Raw genomic sequence first — 19916 nt, 5'->3', positions numbered from 1 at the left:
TCTCTTGTTGCTGTTGTGCATTTTTGCAGGAAACTTGGCATGGCAGGCCAAAAGCTAGGTGCCTCTGCTCTACTTTGTTACATCCATCATGAGTCCTCCGAGCCTGGCAGCTACTTTAGCCTCACTGTGGCCAACGTAGGCACCTGCCAGGCTGTACTGTGTCGTGGTGGGCAACCTCTTGCACTCTCAAAAGTTTTCAGCCTAGAACAGAGCGCTGAGGAGATGGAGCGTGTCAAACTGGCTAAAGCTATTATCACCGAGGTATTGACTCTTTTTCAGTTCATACCCGCAAGTTAACTTGCTGATGCCAAATTTCGTCTCTATGTCCATGAGTGAGAAGTAAAAGCTTATTTGTGTCTTTTTTGTGCTTTAGGATAACAAGGTGAGTGGGGTGACATGCTGCTCACGGTTACTTGGCTGTTCCTACCTGTTTCCTTGGGTCCTTCCCAAACCCTGGGTGCACACAGAGCCTTTGTGCTCCCAGGATGAGTTCCTGATCCTAGGAAACAAAGCACTCTTCCAGAAGGTTTCCTACCAGGAGGCAGTGAGCACTGTGTTAGCTGTCAGAGACCCCCGCGCTGCTGCCAAAAAGCTCTGCACGCTGGCACAGAGCTATGGGTGCCGGGATAATGTTGGAGCAGTAGTGGTGGCTTTGCATATCGGAGAAGACAGCTGTACGTGCGAGCCTCCTCTCTTGACCGCAGAAGCCCGAGGACCACCTGCCCCGACACCTTTACCGATCTCTGTGTCCCCTGGTGACCCAGCCACACCATCATCTAGCAGCGGCATTGCCTCGGAGTTCAACAGCGAGATGTCAGCCTCAGAAGTGGGCAGCGAGGCTGGGTCCACTGCTTCGGATGAGCACCCCGCTTCAGGACCAACAGCTCGTCCTGAACGCCGCTGTAGTCTTCATCCTGCTGCTACCTTGTGTAACGCTGGGCCGCTGGCGAGTCTTGGGCCAGGGGCGCACCCGGCTCTGTTCCAGCGACAACCTTCCAGCGCCACTTTCTCCAGCAACCAGTCAGACAATGGGCTCGACAGCGACGACGAAGCTCCTTTAGAAGGTGTCATCTCAAACGGGAGTAAGCTAGAGGTGGAGGTGGACATTCACTGCTGTGCTTTTCAGCTGCGCTCTGGACCACCCGAAAGTCCCAAGGACCTGGACGGCCGCCATGATTTGAGGGGCTCGGACTATCCCAACAGCAAAATGCGTCGGCAAAACAGTGTTGTGGTTTCTGCCACCAACGGCTGCCTACTGGCTGTATGTGGGCGAGAGATCTCGGATCTGAAGAAGTCTCCTTCCACCTCCAGCCTCTTCGGGAAGAAGCTCTCCAATGGCTCGGTAGTGGCTCTGGAGGATAGCCACAACATCATTGAAGTAGCACTCGAGGCCCCCAAAAAGAAATCGGGATATTTTGCCGCACCAGCCCAGCAAGACCCGGAAGACCAGTTAATTATACCGCCTAGTCTGGAGCAGGATGTGCGGGAGCAGCTGAGAGGCCAGAGTCCTGTGGTTCCCGGGCCACCGCCTCCTTCAACACCGCCCTCAGCAAGAGACCCCAACTGGGACCATCCTCACCCCACCGTCCCCGGTCTCCACCCCACCACCGTCCTGCAACAGGATGTCTATGACACGGCTCTATAGTGGGTGCAAGCGGGCCGCAACGTTGGAGCATCTCCGCATCATAGTGCCACATCAAGGAGGCTAGCGCGCACTTCCTGCCTTCGAGATATTCCAGTTCTTATTTAGCACCGTCATCACATGTGGGTCCCTGCATGTGCATTCCTGAGCTGATCTGCGGTGGCGTAGCCACCTCCGAAGGGTGGAAATGGGTGCAAATGTCAGGACCGATGAAATCATGAAGATTGAGGTCTTTGATTGAGGAAATACATGGGCTATTCCTGACCAAAAACCACAGCATGGAGCTAGAGTACCTCATTCATCACCATGCGCGAGTTAATTTCGACATTCGCCCTTTATATCAAAGGTCACAGGCTTAAGTAGGCTTCAATGATCACATTTGCCTTCTGGTGGAGAGATACTATCAGCTAAACTGAGACCAAAAGATGAGAAAAGTGCCTCTTGACCATGGTTGAGGTTCTGAGAGCCTTTACTGTTCTGGTGTACGTGCAGTTTCGTTCTTCTACCTTCCCATAGTGGAAACTAGTCAGTAACCTGCACTTTTGAAGTCCGTGAGGAATATTTCTGAGGGTCAAAAGGATCTCTTCCCCATCTGACCTGCTGGTAACATCCCGCTCCATTTCATGGAAAAAGAGTAGTTGTTGTGAAAAGATGTATTGTTGAAAAAGACCAGAGCTTTCGCCACCTCCCCTGATCTCCTCACTTGTATGCATACGGGATCTCCCAGACAAAGCCATGGGGGTCTCTGGAACACTCTGCGCAATAGAAGAGTACAATGAACCCAACGTAACGTTCAAGTCCTGACAGATCTACCTGGAGAGGGAATCAGCCTAGTGATGGAGGTCAGAGTGAGATGGAGACAAAAACCTCTACTCCTTAGTACATCCAATACTCAGTGGAAGCATTGTCACACCTCTATGGCTACGGTCAATTGGGGAGCAGAAAGACCTCATAACTCTGTCTGAAATCATAACTTGAGCTGTCTCGGGTTGTACTTGAAGTTTCGAGTGTGCCATGACTACATGACAGAGCTCATACTAAAAAGCCTCGAGCCATGAAAATGTCATTGGGTCTCTGTAGTAGTGTGGTTTTGCTGTTCTGAGTGAGTTTGGGATATTTTCTCATCTCATTATCAAGGAAAAAAGTGAACAGCTGACGTTTTTTTGTATGAGAAGCACAGGGCATATGATATCATGTATTGTGCGGTGTGTGTGTGTGTGTGTGCTCTATTTTAGCCACGCATGGTACGTATAAGGAAACATGCTGGTTAGAGTTTTGTTTTATTTTAATAAGGGGACCAGAGGAAAAAGAAGTATTATTGCATATGGGGTCATTTGGAGTTTGTAATTGCCACAATCACAGTATCAAGGAATTCTGTGCAGTAAAACACTGTGTCCGTGGTTTGAGGAGACATCTAGTGGTGTTTATTGGAAACAACAACGTTTTTTTCAGGGTTTTCCCTGCAAGTTATTATATATTTATTTTTTGCAATTCATAAATCCATTTCAAACCTTTTTAAAAGAAATACATAACATAAATTAATAAAGAATTAGTGAATTGAAATTAGGGAAAACCAAGTGCAAATCCCACTGTTAATTTTAAGATATTAAATTTAGTGATTTAGTGATCTGAAGCCCACTCAGTTTTATTAAATTATTTATCATTTATTAGGTGGACTCTCATAATTCATTAGAAACTGTCTTTACACAGGTGTGCAGGGGAAACAACACTTCAAATGTATAAATCGCATCTCGTAAAAAAACAAAAACAAATTGTCAGCATTGGCATGATAGTAAAAAATCCAGTACTTGAATTTGATCATCCATGAAACGTTCAACTTGAAAATGAGCTTAAGTACATGTGTATGCTCAGATATTATGTTTAAGCCTTTTCATCTCGAGATTCAAAATTATTTCCATTATGGCAGACATTTTGAGTGTTTTTATTTTGTTAAATGAATATTCTTCCTGGTCAGCTGGTAAATGCTCTTTGTGCCAAACTTGCATACCGATTTGTGTTTGCTATATGCTGTGAGACAAGGCCACCATGTAACTAATCTGGATCCCGGTATTTAACATCCAAGAAGATTTTGAATCAACCTTTTACTGCCATTAACTTTTCTGCAAGCATTAGAGAGTCATTTCTGGTGTTAATTTGAATTGCCTACAGGCCTAAAACTGTAGCTCTTGTGCCAAAATATGTAGTAGTGGTATTTGAAGGTAGGTAAGTTATTTTGAGTATTTCATCCGTCCCTCGGGTGCTACTGAGAGCTGAAGCCAGTGGCATGGATGCGGCAGCCTTGCATGACTCATATGTTTTTTTTTTTCTAAAGCAGGTTTTCACTCAGATTTTATTAGTGTTTATATCTCGACCCCCATTTTTCGTTCCGCGTTCAAAAATGTCAAGTACATTTTTCTGGAAATTGATACCATTGACTCCCTAAATCATTTAGAGCTGTATGCTTAAGTGCATCAAGTATTGTTGTACAATCATATAAAGTAAAAGAGTTTTACACTGTATAAGCACTTTGTACATAGCTCAGAGAATCTATATACATAGACATATTTAAGAATAGCATTTTAGCTATTTGTTGAAATGCATATAAAATCAACATTAGGCTGTGATTTATGGCCTCTTTTTCAGAAAGTAGGTATTCTTTCTGTTACAACCCCTCAAATATGTAATTTCTTATGTTTGTTTGAGAGGAGAGCTGTGGTTATTGAGGCACAACATGCTGATTCATACTGTGCTAAGAGTTCAAGCATTTGACGGCTTGCTTTGTTAGAAAGATGTAGTCTAACTCTGTTATTAGCTATAGAACCGTTTCATCCCCTGCAGTGCTTTATCCTTTTAAGGAAACAGAAATGGAAAGTAATTTTTCAAACAAATGTCATGGATACAGCAAATCATGCTGCTTATGAGCACCTTAGACCCTCTATAGCCCTACGACATGATGCATAACTGCATCATTAAAAGTGATATATGCAACAATCAAGTCCAGTTAGATTATTAAGCTGAAATTATTAAGAATAGGACTGGAAAAATCCATAAATTGGTGGAAGTCTGTGGGTGTCAAGTGCAGTGCTCTGTTTGTGATATAATCTATTGTTTCTTCAGCCTAGGCAACTAAGCTAGTTGCTTTGCCACATAAAATAATGTTATATTTTAGGGGCCGTTTACATGACACCGTTTTCAACTAAAAACGGAAAACTTTGAGCGATTTGGCCGTGTTTATTTACACAACAATGGCGTTTTGTGGGCCTGAAAACACAACCTTTTGAAAACGGGTTTCAAAGTGCAAGTTTTTCAAAACGATACTGTTATCGTCTCTGTGTAAACTGCGAAAACGCGAATTTGCAAAAAACGTCAGGCGCATGCGTATTGCGTGTTCAGTCTATAGGCGTGTAGTGTTTCTTTACATAGTGACATCGCCAACTACTGGCCTGGCAGCAGAATACAGTTTTTTTTTTTTTTTCGCGGATCCTTGTGAACATGGCAAAGGAAAAACGTTTCCATTTTTTAGGACATCGTTGTTGTGTAAACATACCCTTAGATCCCCTAAACATTTGTGATCTGTTCTCCTGGCCAAAACATGCTGAGGTGAAACTCTGAGTTCGCCAAATGCAGTTTTCCTATGCGTTATATTCAAATAGCCATAAGGTTTATATTCATCTGTTAAATGGAAGAGCAGAGGTTATTCTTCCTATAGTTCATCCAAAAATACAAATTCTGTAATCATTACAAAACTCACCTTCATCATGTTGTTACAAACCTATGCATGACTTTCTTCTGTGGAACATAAAATATATATTTTTTTGGAGAATGTTGGTAACCAAACAGTTTTGGTTACCATTGACTTCCATTGTATGGACAACAAACACTTTTCTCAAAATATCTTCCATGTTCAACAGAAGAAAGAACGTCATGCGTTTGGAACAACATTAGTTAATTACGGCATAATTTCCATTGTAGGGTGAACCGTTCCTTTAGAGGAAGAACACAAAGCACAGAACATCCCCGCTCACATTAAATATTGGGATTTTTTGTTATTATATTTTAACTTTTATAGGACATTTGGGGGTTCTGATATTCTATCATGGAGCATGAAGTATTATTTTTTTCATGTGATTAGGATGATGTGTATGCCAGTGTGTTAGTGGTGTCTTAGTTGGGCATTGCACTAGAACATTATCTAGATCATGTTTATATTCAAACTGAACATAAGTCAGAGAAAGCGTTTTTTTTTTTTCAGGGTCAGCACATTGAATTCTCTTGAACTTTTCTCTGATTTTATAACTCTTTTAGGAGCACTTATGCAGAACAAAATATGATCACACAAGCAATTTTGGATTTTTTTTTTTTTTTTTAAGATGCTTCCTCCTATCCCAGCTGAATTACTGTATAAGCAATCCATTTATAGGTTGATTCCCATAAAAGTGTAAACATTCTGGATTTTTATCAGAACATCTGTGTGTGCTTTGTGCTTTTGCCTGACACGGAAACTAGTCTCAACCAATGGCGTGAGCTTGGGGGTGGGGCTATCTGTTTATCTGACCATTGACAGAAGGGGGAGTGTTCAAGAAACTTGACTGATCATATTTGCACTTCAATTTGGAAAAGTCTTCTCCTAATTCAACAATACAGTACGTGTCTGCTTTCCCCAGTTGTGACTCGACGAAACCTGCTTCAACAAAGAAAGCATTTGTCTCAAATTTGTCCCGGTGTGAGAGTTTCTGTTGGTGCATGAAACGTGTGATTGCGGTGTTACCCTGACAGAGACAATATTTTCTTTCTAATGCAACAACGCATCTTTATCTGGCGTATTCATTGACCTTTTTGCACATAATCATGGTTCGTTCTGGACATACGAGGGTTAAGATGAAGTTTCTGTTGTTTGACATGTGACCAAAGCTTGATCTTGTCATAATTTATGTACATTTTGTTTTTAACAGATGCTTTAATATTTCCTCTCAATGCCAAGAAGCTGAGGTTTATTTTTGTACTTCATCGTTTCATGCAAATTTATAGGTCCTCATGCAGAATCTAGGATTTAAGGGTTCTATGGTAAACTGTCACCCATCAAGGTACTATCTTTGAAGAGACTAATTATTCATGTATTTAATGTGAGAAGCATGCCCTATATAAATGAATATAAATATATAATATAAAGAATATATTATCATGTGATTATTTGTATAAAATATTAACTTTTGTTTATAACAAAGTTGTTTTAATATCTGAAGCATAATGTATATTATATTTTTAAGTTTCTATTTTAACATGCAGTACACTGCTGAATATTTTCATTGTGTTAAATTATTTCATTGTTTTTAGTTTAGGAGACCATTTGAGTTGTTTTACTGATTTGGTAAAAGGACTAAACGCGAGCACTTTTGCTGTCTGTCAGCTAGGACTGAACTTCTTGGGATTTTTAGAGTGGGTGCTGGCTCATCGTTTCATTTCAGATGCTGCTATGCTTAGTTTGGAGCAGAAAGCTGTATTTTTAATTGACTTTTCAGCCAAGTAGCAATAAAATTTTTACTGTGAAACATGCGTCTCGGATCTCACAGAAGTTCTTTATCAGATGCATTTGCACATTCGGTTTAAAATACTTTAATATGCACATATAAAAAGAAAAACAAATGATTCAGCTTTAGGTTCAATTACAAACTGTGAGTCTAGTCTCTTTGGCACCAAAGGTTGACAATTCACCAATGAATATGCAGTATATAACGTAGAATTCATTGTGTAATTCAACATAATATATGGTTTATTACTAATTGATTAATCAAATGATGATGTCTGATGATCATATGGAAGGGCAAAAAAAAAAGTATGGTAACATTTTAATTCAAGCTTTTATGCATAATGCATTATAAAGGTATTCACAATGTGCATTATAATGCATTATATCTTTTCATAAATAATTGTAACCAAAGTTAAAAGGCATTATAATTAGTGCTGTCAAATCGATTAATCACATATAACATACGTTTGTTTATGTAATATATATTTGTAATGTTTATATATTTAAATATATATACACACACATATATATACATACATGTACGGTATACATATATATATACACACACACAAACATTATATAAACTCAAACTTATGTTAGATGCGATCAATCGTGATTAATTGATTTGACTGTACTAATTATTTCTTGTGGTATCTGAAATTGGTTGTTTTTCAATGTTTTAAATGTGTGTTCAATGAATGGATAAATATTATAATGTATTATAACTGTAGTTACAACTATTCATGAGACCATAGGTACATTACAAAGCATAATTAATGCATTAAAATGCATTATATATAAAGGCTTTCAGCAAATTGCTAGCAAAAGTTTTTTTTATAAAAATATACAAATGTGCAAAAGTCCTTTATAATAAAATTTAAAGCATAAAAAAAAAATTCCTTCAGTAAAAATACTAACCAAAGCATTTGCATGGGCGTGAGATCTGTGATTCCCACATGAAATGTCGTAACACTCAGAGGTTGTTGTCTTCAGTCGGCCTCTGCTTCATCTTCCGCACACTTCTGAAGGCTCTGATGGCCAACACTGCACTCATGGGGAAAATAATAATCCCCAGAACACCAAACAACCCTCCTGCAATGTCTGCCCCGTTGAGATTGCACTCAAATCCTCGGTGACCTTTGCTGCTGTACATCGCTTCCCTCTCTTTACAGACGGAGTCGCTGTAGATCTCCTGCAGCTTTATGAAGTAGAAAGCGAGAGCGGGAATGAAACCGAGACCTATGAGCGCATCCAACAGGGCTTCGGCCAGCAGCAGAAGGGGGAAGCGGTAGGGCATGCGAAACACGCCGAGGGCCAGCATGGCACCGGCGTAAAGCATCAACGCCCCGCCGCACGCCATGCTGTAGACGTAAGGGGGCAGTTTGAGCCGGTAGAACTGGTCGTCGAGCTGCTGGACCTTCTGCGCCTCTGCTCCAGTGAATGCGTTGGCTCCTCCATAATAGTACTGGTACAGACCGCCTAAGCTGGCGATATCCCGATACCGGCCCGAGTTACTGTGGTTCACTCCGGCACAGATGATGATCAACAAGCTTAAGAAGAACTCCATGGCCTGACAGATGCCTACAGGACAAGAACATATGCACATTAAAATGTATTTCATAAATACTGTTTGGGTCAATAAAGAAATTCATAGTTTATTCAACAAATGTGACATTTATAACCATTGGGGGTAACACATTACAAGTCGGCGTTGTGTGCACATGATGGTTATTGTGGTTCTAGACTAAATGTGAGCATCTACTCATCTCACTTGCACAAAAACAGATTCAGTATAAAAACAGTGTACTGCAAACTATTTAGCAAAACTGCCATAAATCAAATGTTAAATTATGTATTTAATCGTACTTTATTAACCAATGTCTTTGCTGCTGACCTTCGATGACCCAATTAAACCATAAGCAAAAATGACTGGTACTTAACCACTGGTTAAATATAACATTTGCGTTTCTTTTTTTGTTTGAAAGTAAGAGTGTTGAATTTTCTTCTTCGGAGTCATTTCACCTTTGGTGTGAAAGGACCTTGACATTTGCCAAATTTTTTTTTTCAAAATTGTTGTTATAAAATAAACAAAATTTGTGTACTTTTTTAGGTAATAACTCAATATTGTTTGTAACACTGTTGTTGTTTTAAAAGTAACTTTCCCCAACACTGTTTATAATGTTACAAAATACTTATTTAAAAAAAATGCTGTTCTTTTCAAGTTTCTATTCATCAGAGAATCCTGAAAAATGACCACGATTTTCACAAAAGTATTAAGGAGCACAACTGTTTTCAACATTGATAATATTGAATCAAATCAGCGTATTAGAATGATTTCTGAAGGATCATGTGACACTGAAGACTGGAGTCATGATGCTGAAAATTCAGCTTTGTCGTCACAGGAATAAATTACATTGTAATCATATTTTTCAATATTACTTATTTTACTGTATTTTTGATCAAATTAATGCTGCCTTGGTGAGCATAACAATTCTTTCAAAAACATAAAAAAAAATCTTAACCAACCCAATGTGTAAATAAAAACATACTAACATTTTAGTCATTTCATTTTAACCCATTAAAACAAAACTCTAAAAATCACAATTGTATACTATTATAAAAGTGACAGGCAAAAGCCGAGTATGACACTAACTGGTTATAAAAAAAAACAAAGCATGTTGAAGCAAACATAATTAGTTCGAAAAATGAATTTACCTCTGCCTGTTGTAATGTATTTTAGGGTGTAAAGTGCCCCTGTATGATGATATGATTGACTGTCTTCATATTCTGAAGGTAAAGTCTCAGTGTAACTGCTGGGCCTGTAGAAAATATTAAAACATCAGGGCAGAAAGTCAAAGAACGCATGCATAGTTTTGCATGTTTCAGAACAGAAAAATTTTTATAGGTGAAAAAAAGAGCACATCAAAATCATTCCTTACACTCTCTGACTATGATGTCGGTTGGCCTCGTATGTGTCAACATCTCTTTTCTCCCAGTGGCTTCGTGATCTGTCGTCTCCATCAGGTGTTCTTCTGTCCTCTCTGTATCTCCTGTCCTGTCTGTGCTCGCGTCCCCCTTCATCACTCCTGTCTCGACCAGAGTAGTCTTTGTCCCTTGTGTGATGATGCCGGTTTGATTCTGGCATTGCCTAAGAAACGAGAACCCGACAAACTTATGCTGTCGTGTGGGAACAGTGATTTGTAATGTTTCTAAAATGCTAAAATGTCATGATTAGAACGTTATTTCAAATGTTATGATGTTAGTACAACATTCTCATAACCTCAGTTTTTACTTACAATAAAACATTCTCTAAACATCTATTTGTAAGATTTCAAGAAGTTTAAAACATTAACATTCATTAAGTAGGCCAACAAATAACATCATGAGGATGTTCCAAAATGTTCTCAGAACGTTTTCTCTTAACATTATGAGGATGTTAGGTAGCTTAAATCAAGTAAAAACATCATAAAGATGTTCCAATAACGTTGTTCTAAGAACGTTTCTCTCAACATCGTGAGAACACAAACAATTGATTAATAATGTTACATGAACATTTACAAAACATTACTGAAAGTTGTGGGAACGTTCCCTGTTAGTAGCCTATTTCACAAGTTGCATGTGTTTTAAACTTGATGCACGTTCACGTGAGTATAAAGTCCCCGGATAATGAAACCAACACAATACATCGGTTGACAGCATGTTGATGAGCTGGTTGTGGTGGTTTTATATATTTATTTAATGTCTGATCTAAAAATATTGTTCAGTTTAATCGTACTACTTCTAGCCTTTATAGTAAAGTAAACGTTTTACTCTCCGTATAGGGAACAAGATGGTCTAATTTCCTGAATCAAATCACCAAAATAAAGCGTAGGCCTGGCTACTAGATAACGAACATCTTATATGTAACTCAGTAATAAAGCAATTCATTAACCCGGAGCTTACCTTTTACAAAAAATGAACGGAATAAGCAGTGATTTGTCTGAGTTTCGTTCAGTTCTCTGGTGGTGTTGTTGTGGTGCTGCACACCTGTAAAACCGGTCTGACTGACTCCGCCTCACAGGTGCGTTATAATGACGTCACTGTGTTCAACTTAAACCGGTGTGCTGAAATATGGCTCCGCATTACTATAGTAGGTGAAAACCGGTGACAAAAATAAGCAATAAATCCCTGCCCGACATGGTTGACGGTCGACCCTCGAGTTTTGAATGGTGATTCGTTTTAGCCTAAAGCAACTGCTTGAAATAGCCTATTTCTTTCAGTGAGATGGAATATGCAAATCATTAATTTTTAATCCTTAATATGCAAATTCAAAGTTTCAAACTTGGTTATCCTCCTGTTTCACAGACAATGCTTACTGTAAATGTAAAATGCATTATTGAGCGGTTTAACTTTTAACTATAAAAGCAACTTGCACTGACATATCTTAAAATATGTCAGTGCCCCTGTTTTGTCTCAAGATGCAGACCAGTAATGTTTTTTCCTACGGCACATTAATAAAAGCGACTTATATTCCCTAATTAAACTAAGGCCTAATCCTGGTTTAGTCTAAGCCCTGTCTTTGAAACTGGGTCTAAATGCATATATAGTCAGGGTAAAGTTTAAATACAGTATCCAAAAGGGAATCCATACAATTTTAAAATATCCAAAGGTTCTGCGCACAATATAAATAATACAACAAAACTATATAGATGATAATGAATATCTAATGTGAATATATAATGTGTGTGTGTGTGTGTGTGTGTGTGTTTGACAGCATGTTAGAAATATAGTAAAGTCAAAAGAATGGTCAAAAAAGTTAAGAGAAGACATCATCACAAAGAGGGAACGGGATACAAAAAGAAGGCACTAAATGTTCCTAGACACAGTTGGAAGCATAGTTTGCAAGTTCAAAGTTAAAGGAACAGTGGTTACACTAACTGACCGAGGCAGAAAAAGAAAGCTATCAATTTCGGAGAAGGTTCAGAAAAACCCTCGAGTGACTGAAAAACACCTGCAGCAAGACTTGGTGGAAACAAGCACTGAGCTTTCAGCTGCACAGTAAAGCACGTACACGCATACCAGAAATCCAAGACGTACACCACTACTGTACTGACCCAAAAGCACAAGTGCTCAAAATCATATAAATAAGCCACAGAAGTTGTGGGATTTGTGGGAACTTCTCGCCTCTATGGATCAGCGGTATGTCTGGAGGAAGGCACCATAGGCTCGTGATGCTCTGGGGCTGTGTCGTATCCTCTGGCACTGGAAACCTGCAGCGTGTGGAAGGCAAGATGGATTCATTTGAAGTATCCGGAAACCCTACAGGGAAAACGTCATGCTGTCAGTGAAGAAGCTGAAGCTTGGGCGTCATTGGACCTTCCAACATCATACCTCAAATTCCACCAAGGCTTGGTTGCAGAACAAGTCCTGGAAGATTCTACAGTGGCCATCAGAGTCACCTGACTTGAACCTCGTAGAAAATCTCTGGTGGGATTTGAAGAAGGCCGGTTGCAGCACGCAAGCCAAAGAACATTACTGACCTGGAGGCCATTGCTCATGAGGAACGGGCTGAGATTCCTCAGAAACGCTGCCAGAAGCTGGTGTGGTTATACATCTTGCCAGCACATCACAGCAAAAGTGTGTTCTTTCTACTAAATACTAAAGATGCTTGCCATGAAGGTGTTGAATAATTTTGAGACTGCAGAAATCATCAAAACTTGTATTTTCAGTTGAATTTGGGAAAACCACTTTTGTTGTGTTGTTCAATTATTATTATGTATTTAGCTTTATCTTTAAAGGAGGGTATGAAAGCATGACCTCATTTTTAGGCCTACCTGGAAGATTTGTGTTGTTTGATTTAATGAGTTGAACAAATGGTGCTAAGCCTTTTAATTTTCTGTAAATCCTTTCTGTAAATCCCACCTGGACAACTTTAAAGCCTTTAAAAACCTCATTGTGGGATCTTTATGGTATTTTATGGCTTTATGGTTTAGTCACTTTTTAATATGTATATTTGTAATATGTAATTTAATTTTCTTCTTTCTTCTTTATTATGTATGCTTTTATCATTAATAATAATAGAAAATACTGTTAAACAAATAGTAATGGGATGTCAGATTACTTTTGGTGAAACTGTTCTGACAGTTAGTTTCAATCAACCGATTAACGCACACGCACACGCACACACACACACGCACACACACACGCACACACACACTTTAAACCTTCATTTATTTTCCTGGAAGATAGATCAATAGTGAGTTTTGAAGCCACTAGTTAAAACTGTAAGTTGCTAACAAATTACATAAGAACTACACCTGTTGTCCAATTTCCCATGCATGTAAACTTACATTCTTGTGGTAGTTGTAGTCCTCATGTAGAAAATTGTTAGCAACAAATTAACCAGACCTTATTTTAGTAATGTAAAAAACTACCAAGATTTTAGGACTACAAACTGAACAGCTCCATCTCAGTGACTTATATGCTCTTATGTGAAACCAGTAAAGACTCTTTTGTTTTGTTTTTTTGTATAATTGCATCTGGCGATTTAATGTGGTTTATTACTGTACAAACAATAATAATTGAAAATGAATAAATAAAAATATAACATTTTTATTTAGATATAACAAGGCGTAAGATACAAAAATAAATGAAAAAGAGAAGTATAAATAAATAAATATATACAAAACAAAATATTAAATATTATAATAAAGTATATTTATCAATAAGTCCATATATGTATCTTTTAGATATTCTACAAAGGATATTCTATTCTAAAAAATTCTATCCCCCCCCCCAAAAAAAACCCCTATGTGACCTTTTTCTTCATTGTTCCCAAATGTACGGTAATATATAAAAATGCTTACCGCATTTAATGTTTTTTTTTTGTATGTATCAAACAGTAAGTAGACATAAAGGACAGAACAGATAGAACCTCTACAGGAATTAAATTACACCAATAGCCTATGTAAAGTTTCACACAAAAAAATAAGAAAAAGAGAGGAAAATATAAAAATAAAATGATGAATAAATACATACAGAGGAAGCATTATGCATCAGTGGCATTACCAAATAAATCATCATAATATTTCAAGAATCTGTTACTTTTCTTGGTTTTAAACTTTTAATCAACCTAAGAGATTTGAGAAATGCATAAATTAAAGAAATGTGACAAAGTAGGCTGCGAGTTAGAGAATATTTGCTTGTAAACCATATATATAAATGGTTACACTGGACTAGTGCAAGTTTGAATTGCACGTCATTTTGGCGCGCCCACCCTCCTGGTTGGACGTCGACGCACAGCGCATGCACACGCACACGAGCTCGTCGAGAAGGGTGCGCGCGCGAGCGAGCCACTGGCAGCACACACACACACAGGCGCGAGATAAAGATGGCGGCGACGGTGGGGGAAACGGCGTGATATGCTGGAGTAGTGGCACCGAACCTGAGTAAAACCACTGAATGACAAACCATAGCAAAATGGAAACCATGTCACAGTAGGCGTTTATTGGTAATACCAAGTACTACAAACTCACCTCACCCCTTTTCCCCCCGAGAGAACATTCGTCTTGTGATTGTGGAGAAATCTCACCGGGAGCATGGCCTCGCACAGTAACCAGGTAGGAAAACACTTCTGCCTGTTTTTATGTTGCATTTTAGATCATAATATCATTCAGAGTGGGTGTTTTGTCCTGTGCTGTACTTTCTGTCGGAGTGTGAGGTGTGCGCGCGCGAGCTCATTGAATCAGCAGCATGGCTGCAGGCCTCACGCGCTTATTCAGAACCACTCACTATCTGTCAGCTAGTTCACACTCAGGCGAGCTCCACAAGCATGCTTTACGAACGATATTAAGCTGTCATGAGGGCCGCGTGCATGGCTTTGCGCTGAGTGTGAGGTTTTCGGCCATGAGTTTGTGTGTGGCCCACTCGCTCGCGCTGCTGCAGCGGCCTGGCCACGCGCGCGTGCTCATTTAATAACGGTCATTAGCCGACGAACGTTTTCCCTCACTGTGAACATACCCGCGCTTATGGCGACATTTCTGTCGGATATCGCATGTCTATCACACTCCACTAAATACAGTAAGAGGGTATGAATTGCTTCCATTAAGTGTCTTGAGTTGAAGCAAGTTGAAATGGTCGTGTCGTGTGGCTAATGTAGTGAAATAGGCCTGTTGATTGGGGGCGGTATCGCTTCCTGTCTTCAACCTCATTCATACTCTTGCGTTTGAGTTTTTCGTTTGTTTATTGAGCACATGGCATCCATTACATTTTCGATGACAGCTCGTCAACATTACACTGTATTTCCAGGCGCTTCAGACTGGTTTTGAAGTCCGCTAACTTTAAACGAGGCACGATGTAGAGATGCTACATCATTGTAGCTCAACTGTTAGCCACATGCTGAACGATACTGTGCTGTCCTTAATGTGAAGTCCTGCATATTAAAATGCATCCCAATTGTGTTTAGTGTTCTGAATCGGGCTGTCAAATATGTATAAAACAATGTGCGATCTTCATGTTTGCCACTTTCTTAAAGTTGAATGGCTTGTAGCGCTAGCATTGTATTGGGTTGAAATATGGTCGTTTTTTTTTAAATGTCAAGTTATGTGTATTTCTGGTTAACGGAAGATGCTTGTATGTAATAATAGACAATCTAGATGTGTCAAGCACGAGATCCTGTCAAAGCTTTGGTTAGCCAGGCTTACCTGTCAGTAGTATTAATGTAAACATGAAGAATATTGTTAGTTTATATTAACTTTGGCATGTCTGAAGTGTTTATTCATAGCTCTGTATAATTCTAATGTTGTTGCATTTTTAGTATTCACATGTTTCACATTATTCTGTTACAGCTGTTCATAGCAAAGTTATTTTTTGCTAAGTATAGTCACTAGTGGTCAGCTGATATTTGGCAATATTTTGGGGAATTAAATCAGAAAAGACTTGTTTTTGACAGTATCTGGACTTTTTTTTTTTACAGCCAGATGTCAGACCTCCCATTCTTCGTCTGCATTAATTTACTTGAACAGATCTAAAAAAAATAGACAAAACTGTTCAAGTCAAAATCACTCACAGCTCTTGAATGGAAAACGTTCAGATACTCTTAAATACTGAAAGCACTCTTCGTTAATTGCTTGTAATTGTGTGTCTTAGTTCCTCTTTATTATTTGTTTTGAAGCTATATTAGTTTAAAATTGACAATTGTTTTAATTTATATTTTTATTTCGCCATTCTAATGTGTTTTTCAACCGTATAATATAAACTGTAATGTCAACCTCCACTACTACTCCATCTCCACTGTATTGTCTGTGTCCTTAAGTCCCAGAATGCATTGCATTGCTGATGTCATGTTCCCATTATCTATAGGGTCATCTCGTGTCAACTCAGAGGTCCCTGGCTCAAATTTTGTATTTTGTTCATATCTTTTCTGGTGAAAAACAGAAATGAAGATTGAAGAAAGCCAAAAAATTAAATGTCATGGATGTTTATTGAAATTGAATGTAAAATCATATTAAGATACTTGAGTTACAGGCGTGCAAACTTAAGGGAAAAATTATATTTGTTACTTGGACATGCAGTTGTTTTGACAGGGACAAAAGATGCATTTCTAGTTTCAACATTATTTGTTCTTCAGGCATTCCTCTTAAAAGGAAAAGGTATCAGCTTTGTGGAATGTGACCCATGTTTTGGCTTTTTTAAATTAAATGTTTTAGCATTACTTTTTTTTCTTTCACCTGTAAAAATGTGAGCAAAATAAAAAAAAATGGAGCTGGGGAAGTTTCTGAAATTTGGTTGATTAGACATACTGTAGAAAGGCCCTATACTGCGTCCATTCAGCAAATATACATTTACATAATTTGTCTAAGTATTTATCAAATATTTAGGCTACTTAGAACCACACTTTAGTGAATCCAATCCAGCGATTAGATCTGAAGTGTGTATTTGTAGTCTGTATGAAATGCATGGCAGTTTGTCCTTACAAATTGGATCGGGGCATGATTTACCGCTATGTCAAATTAATATGCAATGTGTGATGTTTGTAAGATTAGCGTTATTTAGTCTTTATTCAAGAAAATGATTCCCAAGTTGCATGGACAATTTTTTCGTGTAATAGCTACTTTAATAGGATTACAGAATTAAGTTGTTTAAGTGTTTATCATGCTCCTATTTCTTATTGACTAGTTATTTATAATTTAGTAAATGTGTCAAATAAATGTAATATCTTCATGTTATTTAAATAAAATCTGAGGTATATTGGCTTTATATCAGCCATCGGCCACCCCTGCTCTCTGAGATCTCGCCATCAGCCATAAAAAAAAAAAAAATCCCATATCGGTTTACCACTAATATGCACCACTGCAGTATTTTTAACCAGACTGGTTTATGTCGCCTAACTGTAACTGCCATGGCTGCGTACACAAATGTCAAACAGAAGTTGTTAACTGTGATTTAGAATAAATTTACAGTCTTGTTTGAATCCCACATCACGTAAACAATAGTTTCCAACTTACTCGAGTCCATGCTTGACATACATACGGCTCGCTACCCTCAGATTCCCTTGGCATTGGTCACACTTTCAGCCATTACAAAGCTTGGTGAGCCGATGTGTCTGTTAATGTTCAGTGACAGACTATACAAAACGCTGTTAACTAGGATTGGGACATGTTGTATTGAATATGTGACGAGAATTTGAAGACTATTCCTAGAATGAAAGAAACGCCTGAAAATAGAAGTTGGATGTATTGCAATTATGGGTGGGGCAGTTCACGATGTGCCAAGTTTAGAGGATATCCCTCAGTTGTAGCCTAGTATAGATGAAAATAAAATAATGCAGGCAGCTGATGGGCACTCTCCAAGTATGACGACATCTACTTTAGAAGTTCAGTGAGCTGGCGTCTGGCATGATGGCACCCCAGTTGAAATGCCATGGCTGAACTTGTGGCTAGTAGCACAAAAGTAAAACTTTGATAATCTCCTGCTGTATATTTGGTGACATTATTTTGATCGATTAACTAGTGGTAAATCTTGCCTCGTTTTATACGTTTCTAGGGCTGAACGATTCTGAAAAATCCAATTGCAAATTTTAATCTAACCTTTTTTTTATTATTTTTAATTTTAATAAAGCTCTTTATCTTCTGTATTATTCAACAAAGAAAAGCAATAAATCATTGTATAGTTGGGGTGGCAGTCTTTAGGCACCTCACGATCCAATTCTGGTAGTTGCGATCCTATTTCGAACAAAACAATTTTTATTTTTTATAAAACCTAAAATAACTTATTTTTTATTTTTTTATAATTACACATTTAAAAATTAAATTAAAACAATTGCATGTTAAGAATTTTAAATAGCCTATGTAAACTAATATAGCTTCAAAACATAAAAGCAAGCAAATAATAAAATGGAACAAAAAACATTACAAGCAATAAACAGAGTGCTTTCAATATCAGTTTTCAAGAGCTGTGAGTGTTTTTCTCTTCTCGTCTTTATTGTTGTTTAGTTATTACTCATGACATCATAGACAGCGGGAGATCCGATAAGCTGCATTCACACTAGTGCACAGATCTATTGTGAAATATAAGATGTGGTTTGTCCTGTCTGTTTAATCCCTTAAGACATAACCGACTTTGTTTGCTTTTATGATGCAAAATTAATGTATTTTGAGACGGACGTATAATTAACCACTTACTGCCACATGAGTGAGCACTTCACAAAGTGCATGTCAGCATTTGAAATTGAAAGCAACCCTCTGTCAGTGAGTTTCATATTTTTAATATATAAGCCTACTGCATTCCAAACGACAAAAATGATGCTTTCGTAGAGCACTTGTAAGGAAAATACCAGCGAACAAGACCTGTGCAATGAAGCCTGCGTATGTCCTTGTAATTCACTTCAGCCTTCAGTCCTAGATGTGTGCGAACTAAAATGTATTTAGGAGCACGTATGTGAATAAAACACAATCCCTCCAGCGAGAAATTGGAGGGATTTCTTAAATTGTATTTTATAAAATTTAAATTTCTTAATTTTCTTAAATTTTATGTCATTAGTCTTCAATAGATGAAATGGTAAAACAAATGTCTTAATGATCATTTTAAGATGTCCTATATTCGGGGGATGGATAAATCGCAATACAACCTAATGTGATTAAACTTCAAAAGGCTATGATTTCATTAAAAAAAAGAAGCGCTGCATGTTGCAATGTCAAAAGGCATTGTTGCGCACTCTACAGGCTCGCGTAACAGCGTTTCAGACTGCAAAGGATCATTTGAAGGATCATCCCGCAATGGTATACATTTCAAAATAAGAGTCCCGGTGTATTTCGGGCTTGTTTATAATTCACACATTGTTTTTTCTTTTCTTTTTTCTGGCCTTTAAAGTTAATTTCCTTTTAATTCACAGTAAACAATTGTAATTTTTTGCTGGAATGCTCCCCCACAGGAAGAAAAAACTAAACATTATTTGACACATTCAATAATTTATAGATTTTACCAGGATTAGGGATGTGACTGTGGATATTTTCCCACCGGTTAATCAGCGTAAACGCCGGTATCACCGGCGGTGGCTTTGAAATCGTTCATTTGAACATAGGCATGCATGTGCCGGTATCAAATTTTCATGCTGCGATTAATTGATTGAGCTTTTATCACGGTATGCGGTATTATCACGATATTTTAATTGCACAAGAGAAACCGGTTTAAAAGATAAACAAACATCAGTGTTTTCCACTCAGTAACTTTAAGTTTTTACATAACAAAAAGTACCTCAAACATTTAAAT

The 19916-nt window shown here is 38.2% G+C and overlaps 3 protein-coding genes across 6 annotated transcripts in view; 2 read left to right on the top strand and 1 right to left on the bottom strand.

The window, feature by feature from the left end:
- phlpp2 (PH domain and leucine rich repeat protein phosphatase 2) overlaps positions 1 to 3396 on the top strand; it is a 66943-nt gene extending 63547 nt beyond the window's left edge. Inside the window, exons 18-19 of the mRNA XM_079588955.1 lie at positions 30 to 261; positions 374 to 3396. Coding sequence (XP_079445081.1) covers positions 30 to 261; positions 374 to 1645 — 1504 coding nt within the window. The 3' untranslated portion in view covers positions 1646 to 3396. The remainder of the gene's footprint in view (positions 1 to 29; positions 262 to 373) is intronic.
- A 3843-nt stretch (positions 3397 to 7239) lies between these two features.
- Positions 7240 to 11256, bottom strand: marveld3 (MARVEL domain containing 3). Its single transcript, XM_079588965.1, has 4 exons — positions 11112 to 11256; positions 10109 to 10317; positions 9885 to 9988; positions 7240 to 8750 (listed from the first exon to the last, which is right to left on the bottom strand). Exons 2-4 carry the CDS (start codon positions 10312 to 10314, stop codon positions 8143 to 8145), a joined length of 918 nt encoding a protein of 305 aa, XP_079445091.1. The 5' UTR covers positions 10315 to 10317; positions 11112 to 11256; the 3' UTR covers positions 7240 to 8142.
- Positions 11257 to 14390: 3134 nt separating this feature from the next.
- usp10 (ubiquitin specific peptidase 10) overlaps positions 14391 to 19916 on the top strand; it is a 40887-nt gene continuing 35361 nt past the window's right edge. For 2 of the 4 annotated variants that reach the window (XM_079600170.1, XM_079600169.1), the window contains exon 1: positions 14392 to 14767. In XM_079600170.1, coding sequence (XP_079456296.1) covers positions 14747 to 14767 — 21 coding nt within the window. In that variant the 5' untranslated portion in view covers positions 14392 to 14746. Of the gene's footprint in view, positions 14768 to 19916 lie in introns of all 4 variants that reach the window. The other 2 variants (XM_079600168.1, XM_079600167.1) reach the window with 2 other exon arrangements.

This window comes from Phoxinus phoxinus (assembly GCF_949152265.1).
Source record: "Phoxinus phoxinus genome assembly, chromosome: 2".
Taxonomy (NCBI): Eukaryota; Metazoa; Chordata; class Actinopteri; order Cypriniformes; family Leuciscidae; genus Phoxinus; species Phoxinus phoxinus.
This window is presented reverse-complemented; position numbering and strand designations above follow the sequence as displayed.